This window comes from Protomyctophum bolini (assembly GCF_963924005.1).
Source record: "Protomyctophum bolini genome assembly, chromosome: 3".
Lineage (NCBI taxonomy): Eukaryota > Metazoa > Chordata > Actinopteri > Myctophiformes > Myctophidae > Protomyctophum > Protomyctophum bolini.
Genome location: NC_137864.1, coordinates 11,503,410 through 11,523,409, shown reverse-complemented (window position 1 = coordinate 11,523,409; position 20,000 = coordinate 11,503,410). Strand labels below are relative to the sequence as shown.

Genomic DNA, 20,000 nt, shown 5'->3' with positions numbered 1-20,000 from the left:
CAAAACACATGTGTGTGTGACTGTGTGTGTGTGTGTGTGTGTGTGTGTGTGTGTGTGTGTGTGTGTGTGTGCGTGCGTGGGTGCGTGGGTGCGTGCGTGCAGAGAGAATTTGTGTCAATCATAAATCCCTGGCAGCCCTAAACAGCTTCAAAAGACATGTTTCAAAAAACACATGCATGTGTCCAAGGACTGTCTGTGCTGCAGTAATAATTGCTTCTGTTCATAGAGGGAATAGGTTGACCTTTTGAAATCTCTCTCTCTCTCTCATATCAAAAGAAAACATTTTCTCCCGCTTATTTCCCTCCCTTTAAAGCAGTGGATTTCAACCCTTTTCATATCAAGGCCCATTATTTATTGGGCATTTGAGCCAGGTTCCACAATTTGATGAGATTTAGCCTCTCAGACCTAAAATGTAGAATATTTTGTTGTCGTTGGATAAGAGTTTATCCACAATTCCATGCTGTATCGACCATAGGACAGATGACAGGCAAACGATAAAAATTGAAAAAATAAGAATTCTTGTAAAATACGATATGCAGATGTTTAACAAAAATCACACCCGTGTGAACTCCCCTCTCTACCCCCCCCCCCCCCCTCGATCTCTCTCTCTCTCTCTCTTTCTCTCATTAGCAGGCAACAGTGCAGCACTATCTCTCTCTCTCTGTTTCTGGCATAACAGCGCCCCTACTGGTACTCATAGTCATACTGGTGCTCATAGTCACACAGGCGTGTTAACGTCACATAGGTACATAGGTGAACTCGGACATTGCTGTTCCTTGGAGTGGTTGCACCACTCAAAAATGCAAGTGACCATTTGGTTACCAACTCATTTAGCTTGGGACCATCTGGAACCTCCCACCCCTAGGAACACTGGTTGAGAACCACTGCTTTAAAGAAAAAATTAATAAATACCTTGCTTCCTTGCTTTCTCTCTCTTGCTGCACAGTGGCATACACACTGCATCTCAACTGACAAACCATTAAACCCCAGTGTCCTTTGTTATTCAGCGAGAGCTTTCGCCACAATAACAGAAAACAGAAAATACACTACTAGTGCAGAGCCCTGAGGGACTCCGTCGGTCAAGCGTATAGCGGTTTAAGTGGTTCAAGTGGAATCTATAGCAAACTGCTAAAGTGCCGTTCACGCGATAACTATAGAGACGACTATAAATATTTTGTCAAAAAGAAGAAAGTGGACGTCAGGGTCCATATAACTATAACTATAAATATTCCGTTTTAAAAACTTTTGACGTTCTAAAAGAAGTCACAGCTGTAACAACTATGATACACAGCTGTGACGACTATGATAGCCGTTAACTACTGCGTCGTTTGGCTCACTTCCAGGTCCACAATGGAAACAAGCCCCTATAACCTGCAGGGCCTTAAGCCTATGTTTATAGTTATCGTGCTGAGTGTGAATGGCCCTTCACACTGCTTGACATGGAAATAGATTTGTCACAGAGGAAAATGATTAGCAATTTGCTGTCTGTCTGTTTGTCTGTCTGTCTGTCTGTCTGAAGAAAACTAAGAAATAAACTGTGGGCTTCATGTGAGAGTAAACAGCTTGTGGGAAATGAACTGTCCAAATGTGTTTTCATTCTTTCTGACGGTTCTCAGGCAGCACATCACAGTGAACAGACAAAACATGTCGTTGTTGTCGAGCAGAAACCTCTCATCTCCATATTTTAACTTATTGTGTTTTGTTTTTGTTTTGTTAACGCCCCCTTACTTGATCACACTGCAGCGTCACGCAAAAGCATCAAAGGCAGCAGATCTGCAAGCTCAAACCGCCGCGGCACGAGGAAGCACATTTTGAGCTTGTAGATCTGCTACTTTTAATACTGTAGAATTTGAGACAGTGACGCTTTTGGACATCATGAGGTTTCCACCCGACGGAGACGTTGTGGAGAATGGTACGGCGTCGGCGTTCATACGTATCGGGTCGAACACACATTAGTACAGCGTGTTACGAGTCACGGCGCGTCAGTCAGACCACCTTCTGAGTGTTTGAACACCATAACAGAATAATGTCTGGCAGGTTATTAGGGTACGACGCGTGACGTCTAGCTGTCAGACAAGTTCTGCCGTGGACATTCCAAAGAGATGATAAGTTAATTTGACTCAGCTAATATACAGTACAGTGGTACAATGCTATTGGAATGGGACGGTTCGCATGGACTGTGACGTGCAGCGAACCATCTCGAAAAGCGACAACGAGCCTTTCAGATCGACAGCGCTCCACATAACCAATTAAGTTGTGTTACTTCTGCCAGACTTGTTGTGTTTTCACTCTTCTATGGTGACAGAAATCAGACAGATTATATCAACTCATACACACGGTTTATTGTTCTTATCTGATCTCTGATCTCTCTCTCTCTCTCGCTATAGTCACAACAATGTCCACTGAAACTGAAATGTTATGTCAACACGCTACCACGAGCAGATCTACTTCAGCAGCGTATATACAGTACGCTCACACATACACACTCACACATACACACTCACACAGACTCACACATACACACTCACACAGACTCACACGTATACAGAAGCACAGACACGGACGCACGGACACAAGCACAGACACGCACACTATCGGACGATAAGGCCATAACTCTCATCCCTTGTTTACAGTGACAGCAGACTGAATCAGACAACAGACACATGCACACACACGCACACGCACACACACACACACACACACACACACACACACACACACACACACACACACACACACACACACACACACACACACACACACACACACAGCAGCAGCATTGTGCCGATAGGAGTGTTTGATCACTAAGCCATCTGTGTTAGCTAAGCGCAAGCATGACAAATTGAGGTTTTAGGAGGACACACATCCTTCCAAATCTGATTGGCCGCCATTCAGCACAGATCCCCCCAATCTGATTGGCTGGGGTTCAGCACGGACGAGGAAGTGGAGGAGAGCACTCATGCACCTCCAGTCAAAACATCCTAAAGCCACGTAAACCCACGTTCACCTCCGCAGAAATCTGGACCCAATAACTATTAGCAACACGCTCAAAGTACAGTAAAAGCACCTCAGTATCGTACGTAAGCACAGTATTTGAGTAAATGTACGTATTACTGTCCAACAAATTATATAAACCGATGTTAACTTCCCAAAAAGCTGGATCTAATCACAGGATCTGACACGAATTTTGACCTGATGGTCAAGATTCAATTCATCCCCTGAGCAAGCAGGCTCAGGGGATATTAGCTCAGTGGTAAAAAATGTCAGCGCAGACTGGGTTCAAATCCGGGGTAGAAGAGGGAAGTTACATATGCTTCAAGTAAAAGTAGCCATACCATAATATTGAAATATAAGTAAAAGTCCTGTATTCAAGAAAAAGTAGGATAGCATACCTAAAGCCTACTTTAACTTTAGTACAGCACTGGAGTAAATGTTCTTATAGTTATATTTCTGCACCACTGATAGAAACCTCCGGAAAGATCTGGACCCAATGGATTGTTATCAAACACACGTCAGTGAAACCCAAGGAATGTTTATCCTCTGGCCGGATGGTTTGGTTTGATTAGGATTTGTTCTGAGAATGTCACGGATTTCAGGATTCCTTAACGGTTCATTTTTTTAAAATCTTGTTTTCCAGTTATATAGCCTAGGTTTTGGCGTTTGAACAAGCTAGAGAGGAGAATATTTTTAGTTTATACTGTCTAGTATACACACAAAATAAATCAAAGATAAGAAAAAGTTAATTTAACTGCGAAGATTGTACGAATGGATCGGAGTAGAATTAAGAGAAATTATTCACTCTGTAAAGACTCCAATAAAAAGCATTGTAAAGGACATATTGATCAAATAAGCGAATGGAGCGAAAAATAATACAGCAATCAGAAGAAAATAGGAGGGCTATCATTCTGATTAGTAATGCTAGAATTGTTAGAAGGTTGTTCAAAAATAGTTGAGGACTCTATATACTAAACGATTTCATTCTTGGCCGAAAATGTACGCACAGCTGGCATGCATGTCTAATTTCAAGTTCAATGATGATATAGTAATAAAGCTCTTTCCACAAGCGCCTTCAAGAGTGCCTTGACATCGTATTTTTCTCTTCATCTTTTAATAAGTCGTTAAGTGTGTCTGTGCGTTTCATAAATATCGAAGCAATGAAATGTAATTAACAAGAGCTTCATGTTAACTATATTATCTTTGTTGAGTGGAAACCGCATTCTGTATGTCCAAAACTGTAACTTTCCATGATTCAAATTGAAAAGCATCGAAGCTCAAAACATGTCACACCACGTTCTCAGTGTGCAGATGTGGTACTTTTGATGCTTTGCGTGACGCTGTAGTATGATCAAGTGTGTTAATTTATGCACAAACACAAACGTTTGAATATGGGTTTTTCCCCAACAGTGATGATATTGGATCCATTGGAACACATGTTCTTTCATAATTTTTTCCCCTTTCTTTTTTTTAGCCTATACATTTCCTGAAAAGTAATGGTTTTGGACATACACGTTTTCCATCCGACAGTGGCGATAACCAACATGCTATGGTGTGAAAGCGTGCTAAATAGAGCACCGAAGTCTGACGTCTGACTTCTTTTTTCACCATTTTACTGCCGCCAACTTAGGGCCGATTCATACTCCTATTTTACCACTGTTTCGGCGCTGTAGTGCCGAAATGATTTCGGCTCGTCAGAAATGTTCAGTAGCACCGAAGAGCCGACTTTAAGACGGTACCCCCCCCCACCCCACCCCCGAACCTCAAATGACCGACTTTTATTCGGCTCTAATATAGGAGTATGAATCGGCCCTTAGGCTTTGATAGAAAGAGACTGTATCAAATATGAGTGACTGACTATCATAAACCATACAGAGCCCCCTCCCCATAAAATATCGTGGACCACAATGCTTATATGAGACCATTTTAAGAAACCCAACGTTAATCTCCACGGAGAAAAAGCTTCGACGAAGCAGGGGATGACGGAGTGATGTCAGGACTGAGTCTGTGCGCTACGGCCCACTGGCCATGCGCGTACAGCTAGCCGACAACGGCCTTGCTCCGTAGACATATTTATGATGATCCTGTGGATGTTTAATGCATGCCCCCCTCAGTCCCCCAGTCGGCCATCAGATTCCGTCTGGCAACAAATATCCGCTGCCGGGCAGAAACCTTGTATCTCCATATTCCGTGGGTCTGTGGGTTTACAGTAAGTAGTAGAGTATTAGCTTTGTATTAGCCACATTTGGCTAATTCCCAGCGGACCATCTAAGATGGTTGTATATATTTCATAGTTACATGCCGATTTAAGCCTGATTTAAGTGATACTGTATATATGACCTAGTATTATCAGATTTGTACTGTGGCTTAAGTAGACATTTTAGACAAAGAATAACTATATTGTGAACTATTATGGTGAAAATGACCAGGGTTATGGACATACTAGGTTTCCTCCTTGACAACGGCGGCAAAATATACGACTACATGTCATGTCAGGGAGCACCTTGACTGTCTGTGAGGAAGTGTGTTGGAAGCGGTGTTGGAGTGGAGGTGGCACTGCATGGGTCAGTACAGCCACGATGACAGTAAAATGGAGACTGACATGAACAATTATAACACTGTCTCCTCTTCACACAGCCTCGCAGTGACCAGTGGTGGACAGCATCCAAGTACATTTACTCGAGTACTGCTCTTAAGTACATCTTTTGAGTCTCTGTAGTCTGTAGTATAATTACAACTTTCACTCCACTATTTAGCTTTTGACTCGATTCCTGGGAGAGGACAAAGTGCATTATGAAATTGACCACTTCAGCCCTATGAAGGGAATAAGCAGATCTACAAGCCCACAGCACAGCACTCATATTGTGACGCTGTAGTGACCTTGTAGATCTGCTATTTTCAGCTTAAAAACAACAAAACAATCCAAGCTGCAGAGCTTTTAAATCTGCTTGTATCTATTTTGGCTGAATGTTTGCCCCGATATGGACACTAGGTTGATGGGGTTAAGGTAAAAGATGAGAGTACTGCTGCAACCAGTGCCTGTGAGACATGAATCTGTAACACTGTCTGCTCTTTGAACAGCCCTGTGAAACGAGTCTGACTCACACTACAGAGTCAGAGAGAGAGAGAGAGAGAGAGAGAGAGAGAGAGAGAGAGAGAGGAAGTAACTATGTCTATATGATGTGAAACAAGTCTGACTCACACGAGAGAGAGAGAGAGAGAGAGAGAGAGAGAGAGAGAGAGAGAGAGAGAGAGAGAGAGGAAGTAACCATGTTTATCTGATGGGCTCACACTGCAAGCGTATAACTTCACACAACAACGGAAGGACAGGGGCAATTATACAAATGCACACACGCAAACTCTTAATTACAGCATTGTTTGTCATCACAATTCAGAGCATTGGGACCTTAAGCTTGGCTACAAGTGGTGGATTAAGAAAGAAAGGAAGGAAGAAAGAAAGAAAGAAAGAGGATGTAATGAAACAAAAGAAAACGGGAAGAAATTAAGCACAGAAGGAATTTAGAACAGGCAGAGAGAAAGAGAGAGAGAGAGAGAGAGTAGTATTGAGGGAGGAATTGAAAAGAGGCGATGCTTCCTGTATCCGTGATCTGGAACCTCAAGCACTTTCTTTCAAAATTTGTGCATCTACTAATGTTTGTGTTCAAGAATTTCCTGTGTGAACGCAAATAAATATGTTAAATGTGCGTGTGTGTGTGTGTGTGCGTGCGTGCATGTGGTCTTACCTATGCAGTAACAGAGAAGGATGGACAGCAGTACAGACAGTCCTACCGCACTGAGGGCCGTACACCTGTAAACACACACACACACACACACACACACACACACACACACACACACACACACACACACACACACACACACACACACACACACACACACACACACACACACACACACACACACACACACACACACACACACACACACACGTTTCACTATTTTCACTGGGTTGTGAAATCTAATTGACAGACAGTAATATCTATAGCACATGAGGGCTGTTCAAGGTGTGGTCTGGGGTCCTCCAGGCGTCCTTTAGGGTCAGTGTTTCTCTACCTTGTTAATGTGATAGAATGTATTATTTCTGGCGCCTCAATCTACTCTTGGTGTTAATTTAACTCTGACAGTGTGTGCAAATGGAACCAGATGGACCTGTACGGGTCCGTGGGGTTCCATTTGTACACTGTCAGAGTTACAGACGCACAGACCAGAAGAGGCCCCCACAAGGTCCCCTTGGAGATACACAGACCTCACTGCTATAGGGGCTTCCGATGGGGCCCCATGATGAGGACACGTTTAATTTCGCTATAATTAAATAGACTTGAAATTATTCCAACGCAAACGAAATGTTAGAGTGACTATGCTAAGAAGGTATTTCGATATCACCCCTACGGATCCGTTTCTCACGGGCAAATTATGACATTTAAGATGATTTAAATGTCATTTAATGGGAAACATCTGCTAATGTCGGGGTCCCCGTGGTGGTGGGTCCATGGCCTGATGTGATGATAGTCAATTTGAGGTCTCTGACATTAAAAACTTAGAAAACCACTGATGTCGTCTCTCACGCCAGACTGTTGACTCACAGGATGTCCGTATGCTTCCGCCATACAGTCTGTGGTGTCATGTCAGATAATGATAATACTGCACTGTGCTGTCTGTGATTCTATAGTTATGTCTCCTATGAGACTTTGAGTTCATCTGCTCACTATGCAGGTCTATTGTAACCATGTTCTCACCACAAGCACTTGGAGTTGTAGGAGTTGAGGCATTCAATTTGGTGTGACTCGATTCTGCAGAAAAATCTTATGAAAATAACAGTTGTAGATTTTTTGATTGATTACAGTTTGATGCAGTTATGGTCCTTGTTCCTTTGTTCTGCTTTTTTTCTTTGAGGTATTAAAACGGTCTTAAAAGTCACTTGACTGTCATCTGGAGACCCCCCTAAATCATGTGGGGACCCCCTGAGGGTCCATACACACAGGTTGAGAACCACTGGTCTATCAGAGTAACTACCCTATTGGCCTGAATAGAAGACTTTTTTCCAATGGAAATATCCAAAAAAAAACTGGGTCGTATTATAATCGGGGACTATAGACTATTTGACCTTCAATGTTATTTTTCCACGAATGAGTCATGAAAAATGGGGGTTGTGACGTCTTATAATCACAGTCGTCTTATATTCGGGACAATATGAGTATGTGTAAATACTAAATCTATCATGGCCATGTACTGCATGAATCTACCAAACAATCCTCCATCTATTTGTGTTCTGTTGTTGTGTATAAAGAATACTAAGGAGGCTGCGTTTGCATGAGGCAGTATTTCCGAGAGCTCTCGAGTTTTGTAAATAAATAATAATAAATAAACCCTTTGACTCACTCCACGCTTGAGGGGATAGTTTTTTTTTATTTTTTATACTGAAGTAAAGTATACTTATTATTCCTGTCACGACAGTGATAGGAAAGAAGCACTGAAAAACCATCCTGGAGTAAATTGGATGTCCTGAAAATGTTTCCTTCCCCACGCTTCGGTTTCGTCTTTGCAGTCACATAGACTACATTATAGCCCTACGTGTAAATCCAAAATTTAACTTTAAATTATTAGATTTTTTAAATATATATACATCCCTGAACATTAATGTTTTAACATAAATGTTACAAGGCTACAGTATATGGGTTTGGGGGTCTTACAGCAGTGGTTTGAGAACCCCCGCCATTTGTGGTTCTGTTTGTACCCTTAGTTAACAACAATCATTTCCATAGGGAGCGCAACGAACCATGTACAACCCAGATTCGGCACAAACAAGGGACTAAATTATTTTCGCTCCTAAGCCACCAAAATGTGGAACGCCCTACCGACAGTCATTAAGACATGCAAATCCCTTGACTCCTTCAAAACCGCTCTCAAAGGGCACCTACGGACGGCTGCAATTCGAAACCCGGTAAAATCTGAATCCCCCCCACTGCCCACCCCTTTTTCCGCTCACTGTATATGTTTCTTTTCGCTTTTTACCTCCTTTATGATGAATTCCTGTTCTGTCCTTTTTTTTTTTTAATACTGTTTTTATTAGGCATTTTCGAAAGACAATTTCAGATTTAGACAATGATAATAAGTAATTCAGTTAAATAAAAATGAAAAAAATAACAGGCAATGTAAATGTTCCACATACAGTATAATAAAAAAAGACATAAGTGTAAAACAAAAAAAACAGTTAAACAATGACAAGTGTGAACAGACAAACAAAACAGACAACAGGACAGACACTCTTGCTCTCAAACTACCAACATGTTGTGAATTAAGTAAATTAGACATTCTTTTTTAAATAATAAAAAATAAAATAAAGAAAAAAAAACACTCAGTTCCTTTTCTTTCAGTTCCTTTTCTTTCTTTCCAATTTTCTATTGTGCTATCTATTGTGTAGGAGGGGTTAGCGTGCACCTATTAAAATATTCAATGAAGGGTTGCCATGTCTGGTAGAACCTATCTTCACTCCCTCTCAATTCAAATTTAATCTTTTCCAATTGTAAGTAATGCATAACATCCTTCATAAGTGAAGTGTGAGTTGGAACCTGTGCTTGTTTCCAATTCAACAGTATCAGTCTGCGAGCCAGTAGAGTCACATATTTTACCATGTTATATTGGAAAGTAGACAGTTTGACCCCGGGCCCTGTGACTCCCATAATTGCTGTTAGTGGATCCGGGTCAAAAGGTTTTTCAACAATGTCTGACAGTGATTTAAATATATTTTGCCAATATGATCTTAGTTTTGTGCAATGCCAGAACATATGAGCTAGAGTGGCCGGCGACTGGCCACATCTGTCGCAGGCTGGATTCACATTTGGATACATTCTGTTGAGTTTTTCCTTTGACAAATGTAATCTGTGTAATATTTTAAACTGTATAAGACCGTGCCTGGCACATACTGAAGAAGAGTGCACAAACTTTTGAGATGTAGACCATTGCTCGTCAGTGATAGATATTCCTAAGTCGTTTTCCCAAGCAGTTTTTAAATACTCCAAGGAGGCATTATTATCTAAACATGAGAGAGAGTTATAAATAATAGAAACACCTCCTTTGAGCAATGGGTCAGGTAGAAATATAGATTCCATTGATGAGTTGGGAGGTATGTTTGGAAATGAATCAGTGTGTTGTGTTAAAAAATGTCGTATCTGTAGAAATCTAAAGAAATGTGATTGGGGTAAATTGAATTTGCGTCGTATTTGTTCAAAGGTCGGAAATAACCCATCAATATAAAGATCTTTGAAGGAGTGAATACCCTGTTCTGTCCTTTGACTATGTTTTGATGAATTGAACAAGGTGGACCCTCTTGTAAACACGTGTAATGCTTAATTGGGTCGTCCACTCACAGTTAACAGTCTTTGTATTGAGTTTGTGCTTGAAATGTACTGTAATTCTGCAAACTGTTAATAAATATTTCAATCAGACCAGACACGTTGTGAAAGAGTGTCATATAACAGTGAACAAGGAACTCCAAACCTAAGAAATACACAGCTGTAAATATATCATCAACAGACAAACAAGATCCCTGTAATGCCGTTTGAAGCCGGAAAATGAACATCTGTGCCCTCTCAAAAACACATCTCAAAATAACTGTAGCAGAAAATTTGCATCCCTGCATATTTAGGCAGTGAATGACATTCCTGATGTAATTTCTAACTGAAATGTCAGTTCGCTTGTCGACACAAAGCCTTATTATCTGGTGGAGTCAAGGAGAAACTATATTGAACGCTGATGAATTCCCTCCATTTCTCTATTTTGTAAACGATTACGAGAACCGTTTTATGTGCGCTATCACCACAGGCAGGTATAGGTTGTTATTGTAGCTAAAAATGTGAACAAGCATTGTTGAATGAAATACCAGCACTGTCAGATACCTGGACACAAACCACTGACTGGTTGAAAGAAAGGAGAACGAGCATGGCAGAGGGAGAGAGTGACTGACTGACTGACTGACTGAGACAGACGGAGACAGACGGAGACAGACAGAGACAGACAGAGACAGACAGAGACAGACAGAGACAGACAGACAGACAGACAGACAGACAGTACCTCCAGGAGCAGTACTTGGAGGACTTCTTGAACTTGAAGGCCGAACGTGATAGGGTGTTCCTCGGCAGCGGCCGGGTGGGCGGGGAGTACACGGAGCCCGTCGCCATGGTGTAGCCGGGGGTTGCCGTGGAGAAGAGGGGAGTGGTGCCCGTGCCTGTCTTAAAGAGGAAGTGCCTGGAGAGAGAGAGAGAGAGAGAGAGAGAGAGAGAGAGAGAGAGAGCGAGAGGGAGATAATTTAAGACGAGAGACAAATAACGTGCCCTTTGCTAAATTAAAGCAATTATCAACGTGAGAGTAAAATGGTGAGAGTTTTCATTTCACTGCACTCTCCTGGGCAGGTATCCCGCAGGAAACCTGACACACACACACACACACACACACACACACACACACACACACTGATAAACTAATCCGCTCTTCATCTTTGCCAAATCAAAACCCGTTTGATATCACAGTTAAACACTTTGATCCAGGGTTGAATCATACACATTCACACACAATCTGCACATCATCTAGCTATGTTTTTGAGAGAAAGTATTATGCATGTATAGGGCAGGACCATCCGTATTGTGGAGAATAGAACATAGCAGATCAACAAGCTCAAAAAGTGTCTGTGCACACAATACACATACCTCGTTATGTGCAAACATACCCGGGGCAATAAAAGATTCATGGCAGAATCGTATGGGATGTCCACACACTTACTGTACACACACGCACGCACGCACGCACGCACCTTTCTCTTTCCACTCAGTGGTTCAGCAGGTAGAGCGGTCACTTGTGAATTGTTAAGGGTTCATAATCATTCCGACTCAGAGTCCACTCCACAGCTATAATGACAATGACCCTGGCCAACTATAGTTCACATTTCATAGTAATTTGATGAAACACTGTCTGACAGCCAATCAAACGATCACTGTGAATTTTACGGTTCAACACATTATACTCACATGCATGATCAGTGTCGAGGCTCACATTATTATCGTTATTATTGTATATGCAGTGGTGTAAAGCAGTGGTTTCCAAACTTTTTCATGTCAAGGACACTAATTAGCCCACGGACCCCCATTTGAAAATATATGCCATAAGAGAAGATTTGTACGTCTCTAGCAGAGATTCTAAACCCGTTTAATTTCAAAGACCCCCAGTTTGACATGCAGTAGTCTACGGACACCCATTTAAAGGCATTTCTATCTCTGGGATCCCCAATTTATATTGTAAAATCACTGTTAGTTTAACTCTGAGAGTTAACTCTGAGAGTGTTTGTACACTCTCAGAGTTACAGACCCATAAGGGTCCATTTGGTCGTGCGTGCGTGCGTGCGTGCGTGCCACTGCCTGCCTGCAACAGGGTGAATAATGCGCACTGAAAAGCGCTACAGAAAACATTGCATGACCTGCAGTGTTTATACGATACCATGATTGTTCTCAGCACTGGGATTAAAAACACAACACTTTCTCAGAGACTGCAGCCGCTATAAATATGATTATTATAAGACTCATGGTTTCTAAGTGCCGCCAATGCCAGGCAGTAATTGTTGAATTAATACTTGATTGTGTGTTATTTTTTTTTTCTTCCCAGCATCCACACATGGTGTACAATAACTCTCTGATAGGCTATCGCCTGGAGCCATTACCAAGGTCACGATGTCCAATTAGCGACAGAACCTCCGCTAATGAGCATTTGTAATTACAATTACAATGTTCTCTAACGAGCTGGTGTGATTAACAATTAGACAGCATTATAACGAAGGCCCTTCAATTTATACCTGCCTCCGGGCAGGCGAGAGATGGAGGGAGAGAGAGAAAGAGAGAGAGAGAGGTGTATTATATTATATAAACAGGAATGTTATAGCCTTCGAGGGGAATGCTCATTATGTGTGGGGAGTTCTAAAGCATTTCTGAACAATAGCTACTGTTGTAGAGCACGTTCTTTTATCAAACGGAATTCGCAAACCTGTGGGCATAAGATAGCAATTATAGGGAAAGCACATCAGCACGCCTACAGACACACCTCCACTCGCAAATAAAGGTAATGTATAGTGGGTATAGTGGCCGCAAGATGCCATTTACGCATAGTGGAAGCTCCTAAATGCGTCATCACAGACACTAGTTAATGCTTGCGGGTAAGACATTACATACGTAGAGCCCGCAGTCTATTCTGTTGCTATAGATGGATATAGTGACACCACAGACAATAAATTGGATGAAGATTAGTTTCGTGCAAACATACGTACCTGCTTTGTGAGTGGGGGTACGCTACTATGCAGACAAATACATACTGTATTAATTATGGCTGTATTAATTTATTTTAAAATGTAAAACGAGTATCCTTTTTGGCCATGAGCAGTTATGAATGAAAGATCCCTTTGGGGGGTCCTTGGCGTGAAAATGTTTTGAAAACCAATGATTTAAACAACATTAGGAAACAACACTGCGCAAAAAACAAGGATTACGGGCAGATATACTAAATGTAGAGGCCATGTAAATCCAGTAAATGTACGGGTGAGTACGGTTGTTTACCTGCCTGGAATCAGCAAATCTACGGGTATGTACAGTAGGATACGTTGTACCAAATTAAATATGCAAGGACCCCTGCTGTGGCTGCTTCCTACCAGTCACACCTATTGGGCAAGAATCCCCCCCACCCCCCACAACCCCCTCCCAATTCAATTCAATTCAATAGAGCTTTATTGGCATGAAGAAAACATACATTTACATACTACCAAAGCACTTGCAAGCCCCCCAAAAAAGCAACTACACTTCAGAAACAAGCCCAAAAGAAACACAGCTACCAATATTGATATGAAACCAAGCCAAAAGTTGTTTATAATAAGACACACACATAATAAAACACACACATCTCCAGGACCAGTTACACCAGAGCGCGCACGCACGCACACACACTGTGCACACAGAGCACTTCCCACCGGAGCACACAAACAATCAGAGGCTGAGTGGATGTCAACAATGTCTCCGACAACAGTGTCGGGACGGCTGGGAACAGTAGAACACAGAACACACGTACACTCGGCCTCAGGTTCAAACTTTGGGGAGTCAAGATGTGAGATCATGTGACTATGTTTTGAAATTGTAGAAAGATCGGCTACTTTTGCTCTTCCTCGTAGGATGAAGTAGATGGGGATTATGTGGTTTATTTTCATGAGATTCAACAAATGCCTTAGAAATAATAGTTCTCAAACTTTTCCGTGCCAAGGATCCGCCCCAAAATGGCCACATTTGCCATCTGAATTTTTTTTTGTGCCAGGGACACCCCAGAAGAGAAGATGTGTGTCAAAAATAATCAAAAATATATTTACTGTTCTAATCCACTGTTCTGGTTTTCTGAAAAACGTACAGTATGCTTTTATGGTTGTAATGGGTTAAGGTAGTTAGTTACAGTAGGTTACTGTATAAGCTTAGGTTCATTAGGTCAAAACATTGCTTGTTAGTCTATAGCAGGGGTGGGAAACTTTGACGATGGAAAGGGCCACCATATTTCAACACTCACTCCAGAGGGCCGCACTGCGATGCGCTTTGAGCTTGTAGATCAGCTATTTGTACTATTATTTGAATTGAAATCCTGAATTATGTTTTGCTATTTTTCAATTGGAATCCTGAAAAGTAACATTTTGATTTAATTGCAAATGTTTTTGAAATGCCTTTAATTAGTTATGACTAAACAAAATACATTGGACATAAAAAAACTACATTTTTTAATAGGCTACTATAAAGCTACTAATTTAGACTGAAGTAATTCATTTGGCATGGGGTCAATGTTGGCTGCAGTCTGTTCAGTAGTTAAGTATTGTTTAATTATGATTTATTCATTATTATTTTTAATTCAACAAACAATTACAATAACATAATGCACTGTATTATTCAACACATGCATGCACCAAAAACACAACTGGGACACCACCGATAACGATGAATACCAATAGAATACAAACTAATAAAGACCAATTAAACTTTTTGATCTTCCATTTAGACAAACAAAATGCAATTATGTGAAGAAAAAGCACTTTTCTACAAATGTGGCTTGGATTGAATGGTGGCTCTAATCTGTTCAGTACTGTTCATTATTTCATTATGATTTATTTGTTATTATTAAGGCGAGATACAGACAACAGAAAAAACATATACGGTATTAAAACTGCATTACTAATAGAATACAAACTATAATCATACTGTAATGAAATGTTTTAATTTGTCATTTAGAAGACAAATGAAATGTATTTCCGGCTACACAGTAGATCTGCTCCATGAATTATATTTCAGAACTAATAATTTAAGCTGTCAGTTTCACATTATTTTTATGTGAAAATAATTGCATAGTGAATGCAAACCGCACAGTATGTATCTTTACAATGATGTGTCTTTATAAGACATAATTACACGGTGTGGGGCACATTGTAATAGGGACAGAATGCTTATGTGAAATAATTCTTCATCAATCATGCACACACACACACACACACACACACACACACACACACACACACACACACACACACACACACACACACACACACACACACACACACACACACACACACACACACACACGAAAAGTATTCTATGTGTTTAGACAAACAGGTTGAGTTAAGTTTTGCTAGCGTCAGACATTCCTCCAAAGCATATTTGATTTACATTGTCTTGCATGTCATGCACGTACGCACGTTCGCACGCACGCACGCACGCACGCACGCACGCACGCACAATCATTGGTCTTATTGGAATGGAAGAGAAAACCGGCTAATGTGGCGCAGATGCCGAAACAGGAATCACGCAAGGACAAAGAGGTCTAGGTGTGTACACACACACACACACACACACACACACACACACACACACACACACACACACACAGCTCACTTTGCTAATCCTATCAGAGTGGGGAGAGAGAGAGAGAGAGAGAGAGAGAGAGAGAGAGAGAGAGTAAGCCAGTGCCCCAGGGCCGTGACTTCAGTGTTAAGTCATTATTCTGTGTTTTAAAACCAGCCACTCGCAGTGGATCAGAGGCATGTTGGCTCCGCCTCACGTTAGTAAGGAGGTCCCGGGTTCAAACCCGAGAGGGGCCTCTCTCTCTCTCTCTCTCTCTCTCTCTCTCTCTAGCCTTATATTCAAGAATAGCAGCAAATACCAGATTTACAAGCTCACAACATGTCGATGTGTTGTGAGCTTGAAAATGGTAAATGGTGCATACCGCGCATCCAAGGCGCTTTACTGTACCATGATTGTGCATTACAAACACACACATACACCGATGGCGGAGGAAACCATGCACATGTTCATCAGCCCGCGATCGAACTGGAAACTTTCCAGTTCCCAAACAGCTACAGTACTCTGCCCCTGAGCCACTGCAGCCCCTGATCTGCTATAGTCGGTGTGAGACACTGTTGCACAAGTGTGTGTGTGTCTCTCTCTCCCTCTCTCCCTCTGTCCGCCTGTCTCTCACCCCCTCACCCTTGTTGAGTGTGCAAGTTCTCGTTCACGTGTCCGCAATCCTCTCACGCCTAAGGACGCACATCGTGTCTCGGCCCTTGAGCAAGGCATGTCCTGCATAGCCCTAGAACCGGCACTGCATGAAAAGCGCTCCGAGTACAGTTACATCCTCTGTGTGTCCGGATGGATCAAATGCGCAGGAGGAACTTTCAGACAAAATGACATGCCTGTGAATGTGAATCTCTCTCTCTGAATGTGAATGTGAATGTGAATCTCAATCTCTCTCTCTCTCTCTCTCTCTCTCTCTCTCTCTCTCTCTCTATCCAACTCAATGTTTTATTCACTGTCTGTCGTTATATCCAAGGTATTGGAAGGAAATTGTTTTGTCTGGTGTCTTTCACTTCAAATAAATATCCACATGTAGACTCAGAAAACCTTAAAAAAAACATCTCCTGCTCAACTGTTGAATTGCATAACAGAGCTCTCTCTCTCTCTCTCTCGCCCTAATTCATGCTTGAGAATTGCAGTGAATAGCCGAGAACGGTCCACACTAGCAGATCTACAAGCTCACAACAAGTTGCATCTGCAACATGTTGAAGCTTGTAGATCTGCTATATTGTCGGTCCAAGACACCAGCGAAGTATGAATGGGGCCCTCTCTCTCCCACATCCCCTCCCCGTGGTGGGATTTGTTTAATGCCTGCCACTCCAGTGTGATTTCTTTCATAAGTCATTTATTATATTAAATTGCCAGGTGCCCGCATGGAAGAAAGGGGGAAAAAAGCAGACAGATTTTTATCTCCGATTTGTATTCATGTGTTGAATTTATTCATAGAGAGAGAGAGAGAGAGAGAGAGAGAGAGATGGAATGGAGGATGGACTTCACACTATACAAGCCAAACAATGTACATGATTGATGTTGAATATCAATGCTTTCTCATTACCAGGTTTCTTGTATTATGCTGAAAATCACACTCACTGAAACATTCTGGTATCAATTACAAAAGTGTTGTACTTAATATACTATACGATCCAAACCTTCTAGTGTTTCATTGCAAATGCATTCTCTTTTGAAAAGCAGCTTTCCAAAATGTACAACCTAAAAAAATGACTTACGTACAAAAGAAATTGAAACATCTGTGATTTGTTAAACGTATTCAGAGATGTTCTATTTCTTTTTTAAGTTTAACTGTAACTCATTGAACGCCAAGGTTTTAATTATCATCTTTTTCATGAAAAAAATGTCTTTAACGTGTTTTTGAGCTTTGTATTAATTCATAATTGCCTCTCTTATATTTACCGCAAAGTGGGGCTCTCGGTCTCTGGGCAAAGCTTAGCTCACTGTGTTAAGCTAAAGACGCACACAATGCCGGGCCGTTAATCTATATAGCCGTTTCTCGCTGAATTACGGATCAGATTGAGCTGGATTGAATAACGCGGGCTAACCGTCCAAGCAGAATGTACACTTTACTAATTATGAGAGCACCAAATTATAACATAAATATATTTCCACACACTATTTGAATGTCCAATGTGTTAAAAGTTTGCTGAATGTCAACAGACGCTGAAAGTGGAACTTCCTAGATTCTCAACACCAGTGACATTCAGAGTTTAAGACACACCAAATTGAAAGTCATCTCATATCAAAGTGCGTTATCAAAATAACTATCTCCCTCGCACAGAAAGACAATAGGTGGCCTGAGATACCGATCAGCTAATTAAACATTTTTTTTTTATAATACCTAATTAATGCTAATGAAATCTGACAAGGGAGTGTTTTAATTGGTTGCATCGGTATACCTTGGGGAGTTCAAATCTCTCGCTTCTCTTTTCTCTCCTTTATATAACTACGCACTTTGATCAAAAAGATCACAAGGTTGATGAAAACAAAATGGCGGAATACCGTTTGCTATCGTTGTCATATTAATTAAATCAGGCTGACTTCTGTTGACTCCTATCGCAACAGCAGTTATCTTTCCTTTTGAGAGTGTGCGTGCTTGTGTGTGTGCGTGCGTGCGTGGGGATACTTTGAGGGTATCTTGTCGGGCCGGGCCAGGTCAGAATTTGTCACATTATTTGTTGGGCTTCCGTCAGGCTCAGTCAGTCTGTCACTAATCAGTGCAATGTGCACCTCCTCACATCAAAGGCATTGTGCATCCCAAATGAATAATGATGTTAAATCCAATCAATAACTGCCGAGTGGGACAGTGGGACAAATAACGTCCATTCCATACAACATAACATTCAGATATATATGTAAACCTTACCTATATAAAGCATCCACATTCCAACGGGGTATATGCACAGAGAATAACTCTTCCTAGGCCTACTTTCCTACTTACTTCACATGTGTTACCGATAATACAAAATAGGCTCTGTTCCATTCTGGTCAAACAGAGTCAGGCTGCTGCTATTGTGCATGTTGGCTCACTGGAAACACCCACTGCTCACCAGTGGGTCTCCAAGTGTCCTTGGTTGGGTTCCAAATGGCCGCGTATGGGTGTGCAACTCTGAGAGTGTACAAATCCGCCGTGCTTGGCAGTAAAGCGCTGGAATTGATGCGACGTGATATGTCGTGCTTGCCAGTCAATATGCTAACCAAATATTACTTACCCTACCTTTAATCCCTAACTGGCTGTTCCTTCTACAAGCTTCCCCTTTATACTATCTTCACAGAATAGACGATTAACAATAGCCGATGTGTGTGACAGCTTGTAGATCTTCTATTCAACGGCTCGCCACAATGCCATAATATGACAGAGGATGAATTGAGCATGAGTTGGCCTGACAGTACAGTTTGACTGCAACTTCAAGGGGAGATGTTTAACTTGCCACTTGAATTGATTCAGTCAGTGCTGCATACGTCAAACATAAAATGACAGTGAGGATGTTGATGTATATAATATACCATACAGAGGAGAAATGTGCACGCAGCAGACGAACTGAAATTCCAAGATGTTTATTCAAACGGAGTACACAGCATACACAGCAACAGCAATCTCTCACGCCAGCCATGCAGAGTGCATGGCTCTCCCACAAGGCTTGCGCCTCGACTGACTGACTATGATAGCCTTGTAGGCCACCTTTTAAACACTCCACATTTGGTCAAGCGGGTCGACACGGTGCATATCTATTAGTAGCAAAAGTCCATTGATCAACTCAGGTCAACACAGACCCCCAATTTACATACAACGGAATTAGACTCCTAGCTACTCCTGAGAGGCCGACACCCCTAGGCAGCTGCTCGCCAAAGGTCTACTGTATGTAAATTTACACAATTGACACAACGGCCTTGCAACTCAGTATAATTATGAGATCCTAAATATTCTTCAATGTTTTCCTGTGAATTAGTCCGCTGTCATGCAATACAACACCACAGAGTCTGGTGAAAACTGTCTCATCAAGCAACCAAAGCATCAATATACTGTAGTTTCATGACAGTCAGTAATACATAATACATGTGTCCCTG

The 20,000-nt window shown here is 41.6% G+C and overlaps 1 protein-coding gene across 5 annotated transcripts in view; it reads right to left on the bottom strand.

Moving 5' to 3' along the window:
- tenm3 (teneurin transmembrane protein 3) overlaps positions 1-20,000 on the bottom strand; it is a 363,756-nt gene that overhangs the window by 178,348 nt on the left and 165,408 nt on the right. For all 5 annotated transcript variants that reach the window (XM_080757108.1, XM_080757110.1, XM_080757109.1 and 2 more), the window contains exons 4-5: positions 11,086-11,259; positions 6,738-6,802 (exon numbers count right to left, since the gene is read on the bottom strand). In XM_080757108.1, the coding sequence (XP_080613234.1) occupies positions 6,738-6,802; positions 11,086-11,259 (239 nt within the window). The remainder of the gene's footprint in view (positions 1-6,737; positions 6,803-11,085; positions 11,260-20,000) is intronic.